The sequence below is a fragment of the Anopheles darlingi genome, chromosome X, assembly GCF_943734745.1.
Source record: "Anopheles darlingi chromosome X, idAnoDarlMG_H_01, whole genome shotgun sequence".
NCBI classification, from domain to species: Eukaryota; Metazoa; Arthropoda; class Insecta; order Diptera; family Culicidae; genus Anopheles; species Anopheles darlingi.
Genome location: NC_064873.1, coordinates 1301329 through 1309773, shown reverse-complemented (window position 1 = coordinate 1309773; position 8445 = coordinate 1301329). Strand labels below are relative to the sequence as shown.

At 52.6% G+C, this 8445-nt stretch overlaps 2 protein-coding genes across 3 annotated transcripts in view; one reads left to right on the top strand and one right to left on the bottom strand.

Annotated features, from left to right (window-relative positions):
* Positions 1-647: 647 nt before the first annotated feature.
* Positions 648-2060, bottom strand: LOC125949816 (activator of basal transcription 1). The gene is made up of 2 exons (XM_049677206.1): positions 1560-2060; positions 648-1497 (listed from the first exon to the last, which is right to left on the bottom strand). Exons 1-2 carry the CDS (start codon positions 1939-1941, stop codon positions 1103-1105), a joined length of 777 nt encoding a protein of 258 aa, XP_049533163.1. The 5' UTR covers positions 1942-2060; the 3' UTR covers positions 648-1102.
* A 1019-nt stretch (positions 2061-3079) lies between these two features.
* The window catches only part of LOC125949211 (uncharacterized), a 35896-nt gene continuing 30530 nt past the window's right edge, over positions 3080-8445 (top strand). The window contains exons 1-2 of one of the 2 annotated variants that reach the window (XM_049676054.1): positions 3080-3218; positions 5072-5716. In XM_049676054.1, the coding sequence (XP_049532011.1) occupies positions 5609-5716 (108 nt within the window). In that variant the 5' untranslated portion in view covers positions 3080-3218; positions 5072-5608. Of the gene's footprint in view, positions 3296-5071; positions 5717-8445 lie in introns of both variants that reach the window. The other variant, XM_049676044.1, reaches the window with a different exon arrangement.

The window sequence follows — 8445 nt, the reverse complement described above, 5'->3', positions numbered from 1 at the left end:
CGCGATCAAAGTGGTATGAACATCGCGCGGTCTCATTTAGCACACTATACACTACCACTTTATAATACACTAGCTCGTTCTACAATATAGTATTACCACTTTAATCTCACCCAACGTTTCTTCTTTCCTCACCCAACTAACTTCTCGGGCACGCGTTCGTCGTAGAATAAGGTGCGTGCGATCTGCAGTAGAGCTGGCACAGTAATCAGCCCGCAACTGCTCGCAACGTTGGCCACACGTTGGGCGCTATTGTGGAATACGAGTCGAGCGAATATACTCGAACGCTCGAGTCACTCGAGTGTGCATAAAAACCCATATCGTGCTATTCGTCATCAATAGATTTAGACAGCCAGTCAACCAGGATTCAATCCGGGGGTCCAAAGTATCTAGTGGGCAATAGTTATTTTGTATATTTCGCATATTTTAGTATATATATATATTCATCGGGCCATAGTTGGCTACAGGAATCAAACATGAAAACATGACATTATTATATATAGGCATATATAGTTATTATTATAAATGTAGGTTTTTTTTTATTGAAATGACAAACTTTTCGAAGCTTTGTCGAGAGCCTAGGATCCTCGGAAACATCGTAGGGATCCTCGAAAGCATCGAGCGTCGACCTTGAACTTTGTAATGCAGAACTGTGCCTTATGAGTCAACTCGACGCGAATTCGACTAGAAGCGTATTCCACGATACTGCCCGTTGTTGAACAACATTCGAGCAGTCGGAAAAGTGCTGCTAACATTCGAGAACATGCAACCATGTCCACATCATCCGCGACGAGCTGACTTGGCCAGAGATAGTGTTTTTTTATTTAGATTTCGATTTTATTCAAATAACACTGTATATAGCCAATTTCTTTTTAGACCGCGCACCAACTTCAGGCAGAATTCACAATTAGGAGAGGCTAAAACCCAGATAAGCCTGTGCCATTCGGTTGGAATCACAAACTTGTACTTGTATTGGCCACATGCCAGATGCGTTCCGTAGCCGCGCTCCGGCAAAACGGCCGGATATGTAAATGCTCTATCAAATAAACGTAATAAAAATATCAAACAAAACCACAAAATACGGCGAACAGGGAGCGGACGAGGATTACGTGTCCTTGGACACTTTGCCTTTCGACGATGATGATGAGGATGACGCTGGTGCTGTCGCCCGCCTGCGGGAGGCCTCGCTGCGATCGAGATTGGACTGAAAGTATGATGCCTCCTTGCGGGCTTGGGCCACCTCGGTGCGCAGCTTCTGGCGGGCGACGGCTTTCTCGTAGGCCAGCCGTTCGCTCAGCTGCATCCACTGGAAGTGCGGCAGGTACTTCATGCTCCACAGGATGTCGCAAAACACGGACTTGCGGCTGGTGCTGATCGGTTTCGCGTTCAGCAGCTGGACGACGGCTTTCGCGATCCGCCGCCGCGCAAACTCCACCCATGCCTCCGTGTACTGCAGCATCGCTCGTTTGCCCTTCGCCGTCCGTTTGCGCACCGTGTTGCCTGGAAAAGAAGCCAAATGAGCAAACTGGATACCCGGGGCGGAGGGGAGAGGAGTTCCCTACCTTTCCGTGCCGGTTGCATGTATATGCGCCCAACTTCACCGTACGGATCCAGCAGCTCCCGCAGAATGGTTACGTTCATGTGCTTCGGAACGGAGGATATGTAGATGATACCGGCCACGCTCTTCTTCGCCAACGGCTTCACCCTCTTGTGGGACGCTCGGCTGGCTGCTATTCTTTCACCGTCCTCTCCCGATGTGTCGCTTTCGTCTCTACCCTCCTTATCCTCGTCACTATTATGCACGCTACCATCGTTGCCGGCATTAGCGTCTTCGCTTGCTAGGTTATCCGATTCATCACCGTCGCTCGGCAATTCCCGTGCCGGTGCCCAGGGTGCCTTCCGCTTTCGCGAGCCCTTCGCCGATTTCTTGCTGCCGATTGCCATCGTTCGGTTCTGTTCTGTTCTGTTCTATTCTGTTCTATTGGTTTAGTTGCAGAACCAATGTTCCTACCGGCAAAAGAATGTTGGTTTTACTTCACAGAACGCGAAAACGCGTTTTTACCGCCCAGCCAGCTGCTCGATTATGCTAGCTCGATTTTTAACTGTTATCTACATATTTCTACTGTACCGACGGTGCAGAGGCTGGGCTTAAATTACAAGCGCGCTTCAGTTTGTTACGCGACCTAAACACGCGAATGAAGCTATCTCACTCGGAAGGGCTTAGTGAATTTCGCACATCTGAAAAACTTCGTCGCAAACTAAAACTTCGCCCCAAGTAGCCGTGGCCACACGGAGCGAAAATTTGCGCGCAAATTTACAAATTAATAGCCGTGGCCACACGGGGCGAAAACTCTAGCGCAAACGAAAAAATTAATGCCAAAACTTTTGCGCTTCGATATGTTTACATGGCCGGGTTGAGGAAATTAAAATCGTTTTTTTGAAGAAAAGGATTGAATACACTAGCAATGATCACTCACTGTCGATGTAAACCACAAAAAGAACATATTGCGAGCCCTTCCGTTTGCAAACAGCTTTTACTCTAGGTTTTACGCTCCACGGACCTATAATCGTTTGACAGCATGTAAACGGCAAGCGTAAATGTTTTGGCATTAATTTTTTCGTTTGCGCTAGAGTTTTCGCCCCGTGTGGCCACGGCTAGTGAATTTTGCTCCCAAGTGCATTTCGCTAGCTCAAAGCTCAAAAGCTCGTTGGCCAGCGAGCTTTAAAAAGGCTCGGTAAACGCCAAGGAGTTGCATTTTTTGGCTAAGGAGCAAAATACATGCACCGCTCGGAGGTTGTTCAAGTAAACATGGAAAACCAGGAAAACAACCGATGTTATACATGCTGAAGATGGAACTTACTCGAGTCACAAAATGCGCAAGCATGCTTCAGATTAAACTCAGCTTCAACACAAACTTCATAAAAGTTGCAATGGGCTGCTCGAAAGTGCACCGAAGTCTGCTCGAAAAAGCGGTGTGTGTGTCTCGGCTACAGTTTCGAGAGCGCCTCTCGCGTGTTGCCGCGTTCGGTCGCGAGGTATTGAACCTTTCTCGGAACCCCTCTCGCTCAGTCTCGAGTTGCACGTTCACGGAGTGAAAGGGTGTCGCGGTCGCGGTATTGCTGAAACCTTTCTCGGAAACTCGGAAAAATCCCCGCGATTCGCTCAAGTGTGTGCGCGCGCGCTGTGCGGGCTGGCGTTGGTGCCAATTGAGTGCTTAGAGGTGCGTGGTGCGGTTGCTTTTCTGCGTGCGTGCCTTTGTGTGTGTGTGCGTGTTATGTTTGGTGTGTAACAAAATAGGTGAGCCTCGTTTTTCTCTCTAGTGCACGGCGAATTTCGAACGACGCCGCACGACCGCACATCACCGGAATTCACCAAACGGCCGGGTCGGGGGTTGCGTACGTGCGTGCGTGCGTGCGTGCGCGCGCGTTGTAACGGTTTTCCATTCCATGAGGGCCGCCCCGGTGTGCAGCCCCGAATATCCGATTCCCGGGAAAGCCTTCAATTTGCCGACGACGGCGATGAGGCCCCCTCTCCCCTGTGTTTTTTGCGCTCCCTGCTCTGCACTATTCCGGGCAGCAGGCTCTCTCTCTCTCCCTCTCGCTAACATCTGTCTCACTCACTTGGTGGTTTCGTGCATTACCGGCAAGAGGCAAGAGCGCGCACCGGCCGCCAGTTCGCCGTAATTCGTGGTTTTCCTCGCTCGCTCCAGCCCGCAGCCCAAAATCCTGTGCGTAAGTTTGCCACCAACATGCGCACGGCGCGGCGCGGCTCGACGCGTCTGTGTGTGCGTGTGTGCCTGCGTATCCCCGTGTGTGTTGCGCGTTCAGCGTGACCGATCGGCCAGGTGAACGCCGCCGCCGACGCCAGAGAGCGTGTGCGTGCGTGTGTAGTGGTGTTGTGTCTCGGTGCCCGAGCCCACGCCACGGCCCCTAGCATGGCTGGCTGGCTGGCTGGCTGGCTGACCGACCAGCCATCCAAAGCCCACAAGGCAAACAAGGCAAACACTCTCGCACTGGCACCGGGGCACTGGCGACGACGTGCGCGTCTCGTGTCTGAGAATAAACGTTCCCTTTCGGGCTTCTAAACCACCCCCTCCCCTCCCCTTCCCCCGGGTTATCCTACACACACGCTTTTCGGTTGAATTTGGTTGCAGCAGCAGCAACCGATGCCAGCAGGTAGCGCGATCAATTAAGCACCTCCTGTCCTGCTGCTGTGGGAATGGTGTGTGTGTGTGTGTGTTGGTAAACCACACACACCAGAACAATCACCACTACCACCACTCAAAAAAAAGGAAAAAAAACCGGGACAGGACAGGTGGTTGTTCTCTCTTTGTTACGATCGATTTCCTTTTGCATTCGCTCACGTAGCGTAGCACACACACACACACCAAGATGGCACACACGCACGCACGCACGCGGTAGCAGAATGTGCTTGGTCGAATTTGGAATCCCCCCCCTCCTCTTCCTGCGGTCCTTTCACAAGAAGTACGATGCAACAACGGCGTTTATCGAACCAACAACGCACACACACACATTCAAGGTAGCGTGTATGAGCTAGAAAAAGAGAGAGAGAGAGCGAGAAAGAGAGAGTGCGCATCGCGAGTGGTACGACGAATGTGGACCACGAAGGATCTCTTTGTGGGGGGGCACCCCCAAGGACCCTAAATGGGCACGCCAGGTGTGCTGCTGGTGTACGCGAGCGCGTGCGCCCGTACGCGTGTGTGTGTGGCCGTTACATGCCAGCACATCATGACTGTGGCCTCTATCTTCTATCAACAAACATCCATCCAGGAGTCAACGATCAACAGGGCCAGGGGGAAGGGACATTTCCACCCACCTCACTCCACCCAATCAACCACCTGCCCTGCCCCGCCGTTTCTCGTCGGTCAATAGCGGATCGGAAAATTCGGATTTTCCCGTGGCGGTTTTCGCTGGCTGCTGTTTGTTACCATGGCAACGGCACAACCGTACACACACCTAGCCGCGCTTTCGGTCACTCCTGTGCCCTGTGGCCCCCTGGCTTCGCCCCTCGTCGGCGCCGTTTTCATTGTGATGTGTTGTCTTTTCGTTGCAGATGTTGTGTTGTTTGTAGGTTTGACGTGCGAGAGAGAGAGCGATAGCGATAGCGAGAGCTAGAGAGGTCGACCGATAACAAATAGCACCAGGAGGAGGAGAAGAAGAAGGAGTGCGAAGTGTGTTGGCGGAAAGTGACGGAAATCGGTGGCACACGGGCGCAAGCAGAAGAGGATGATGCAGCAGCGTCCCTATCCGGGCGCTGGCGGTAGTGGCCCGCTGCTAGTGCTGCTAGCTGACGGTGGTGAGGATAATGGTGGCCACAGTTAGTACGTACGTGTGCTGCCGGACCCCACCCCACCCCACCACCCCAGAGGGGAGAACAGTCGAGAGACGTCGATAGTCGAAAACCTGAAGGCGGAGAACGTTTCTCGAACGGAACGTTTTTTAAGGACCCAAGTAGTGTGCGTGTGTGCGCGTGTGTGTGCTTTTGTGTATGTATGTGCTCTAGTGCTAGTAGTGTGTGAGACACAAACGAGACGCTCATCTCGATCATCAACAACAACAACATCGACATCAACATCATCATCTCGTCGTCATGAAGGTGACGGTTTGCTTCGGTGAGACGCGGTTCGTCGTACCGTGTCCACCGGGCACGACCGTGCTGAAGCTGGAACAGGAAGCGATCCTGCGGTACAAGCGTAAGGTAAGCGACACTTTCCCTCTTCACTTAACCCCGCCCGTCCCTCTGATTAACTATTATTGTAGCGTTTCGCTTCCCATTTCGCACACGAAGAAATGAAGTACAGAAGAGGAGGAGGAGGAGGAGGGTACAGAAAAGGAAGGAAGGATGTCAAGGGCCTTGATGATGATGATGATGATGATGATGCTGAGTTTGTCGGTTGAATCCGTTCGTTTGTTGGTGGCGGCGTGTGCTGGCTTTTTCAAGGCCAAGGTTGGCGTGGCGGCCCCGCGGTCGTCGACGTAGTAGTAGAAGCCCGAGCCCGAGCACTCGTTTGCTGTGTGCGTGTGTGTGTGTGTGCGTGTCACCTTCACCACACCTCATCACGGCTTGTGTGGGATTTGATAGATTGTAGCGGCTAGCAGCGCGATCGCGGCCGCGAGGAGAACGGCGACGGTGGAAAATAGTCTTCATCCCTCTCCCCTGGTCTGTGGACGCTAAGCTAAGGAGGAAAAGCCTCAAAGGAAAGCGCTTCGTTCAAGGCGTTCGCCCTGGATCTTCTCCTGCTTCTGGCACCCGGCACCAGAAAACAACACCATCGACCACACACATACCTAGCTAGACACCACACGGACGGTGGGACGCGCGCGCAGTCCAAGGACACACCAAGGAGGCAGAAAATACGCGCAGCATAAGCGGCGACCATGAGCGGCCAGCGCCAATGATGATGGGTGCTGCACACTTGATGAAACTCGTTGTACAAACACACAAACACGCACACACACACGCTCGCGCTCTCGCTACCGAATGCGATTTGCGTGATTGATCGTCTCCGGTGCATTTCCTTCGCTTCGCACTCGAATGCACGCTCGCGAGGGGGGAAGGGAAGGGGGGAAATTGAAGTGGTCGTCTGCCCCTTGGTGCGATACGGTTGTGTGGGCGCGCGCGAGCGCGCGTGTCCAGAAAAACGGGAGCAACACTGCCAGCAATGTTTTTTTTATGAAAAGCCACGCAAAACGAGTGCAGAGAGAGAGAGAGCGATTGCTTTCCATTGGTCGGTCTACTAAGTGGGGGGAGGTGTGCGTGTGTGTGTGCACGGTGCAGATGCATCTTCATTTGGTGCACCAAACGCATCTCCCCCAATTAGCGTGAGTGCATTCCCATTCTGTGTGTCGTGTATGTCGTGTGTGTGTGTGTGTGGTTTGCGCGTGCGCGCAACATTGCGCATTGCGCAGAGCTCTGCTAAGCAGAGAAGAAGGGCGTGATGATTGCATGCGATGACGACGATGATGCAGAAAGATAGATAGAGCAAGTGAAAGAGAGAGCGAGAGAGAGATATGGTTGTGTGGATATTTAGGACATCTGCAGCAACAGGAACAACACACCCCATCATTATTAGCAAGTTCTTCTCACTCGCTACTGCTGCTGCTGCTGCTGTGTCCTTGCATCGATGGTGCTGCACCCGTTACTGGCGCTATCTCCATCCCTTTCCTTGCAGCACGCTATTTCCGGTCCGATGATCTCTGCTGGTGGTGGTGGTGGTGGCCACGACGGTGGCCCTGTAATTATGCGCTGCGCACTTTGTGTCACGTACATATCGATGGCCGCTTATCGTGCACAGAGAGCGAGAGAGAGACGAGACACACACACGTACGCTCAGTCACCCCTTCACGTACTCACCACCTGCACGCCACCACCACCTGTGTGTGTATGTGTGCGACGAGTGAAGGATCGCACGCAATTATCGCGTTTCCTGTGCGTCGCCTGTCGCCTGTTACACAGCGATCACGATCGTATTGTGTACGTGTATGTGCGTGTGCGTGTCTCCCCCCACCATCTCCGACGAGACACATGATGGCAACAAATTATTCTATTTCCGGCGCGTGAGGCGCGGTTATGATGCCCCGCGACGAAGGGTTCTCCCCCACCCCTCTGTCTTGGGCCTCCCTTATTGGTCCACCCTCGGTGGTTTCTCGAACGTCACCCCGTTCCAGGTGTAATTGCTGCAATAAAACAATCTCCTTCCTGCCGGATATGCTTCGGGGAGGGAAGGCCAGTTCAAAATCGGAAAATCACTCCCTCCCTCCATTTCTATCTTCCTTTATTCCCCCTTTAAACTACAACCTCTCACCCCTGGAAATCGGTTGCACACACATGCACGAACGAAATTCGGAGCACACGACGTGGGCGTGGAACTCATTTCCTTGCTGCTGCGACCTCCCACCCTCCCCTCACTCCCTTCTCATCAGGACGTAGCTGTCCCGTTTTTTTTTACTTTTTATTTAAAATTTAAACCAACGGATCCAACCTGTGAACCTGTCCCTTGCCCGTACTGCTGCTTCTTTTCCTTCTTCTTCTTCTTCTTCCTCCCTCTGAACACAAAAAGAACACTCCTCGCCATCACAAAACAAAACAAAAAAAAAACCCATCCAAGCGAAGCGGAGGTGGCTTCCGTCCATTCTGTCCCGCGCCTGGTACAGGAAATGTCCGAAACGAGAAGAAGGAGGAGGGAAGATGAGGGTCCTCTGCGAGGGAAGGACAATTTGATTTTAGGAATTCATGGCACGGGGAAGAGAGGAGAAGCGAACAGAACCGAACAGCCGAGGAACTCCGATGGAATGCAACACCTATCCCAAAGGGCAAAGAGAGAGAGAGACAGGATGCTCGAGACAGACGAGTCTGGACAAAATGGTGCGCTTGTGTGGTGGTGGCGCTAAGGAAAAGGTCTCGAGCCTTTTGGCGCTTGGTGCAGA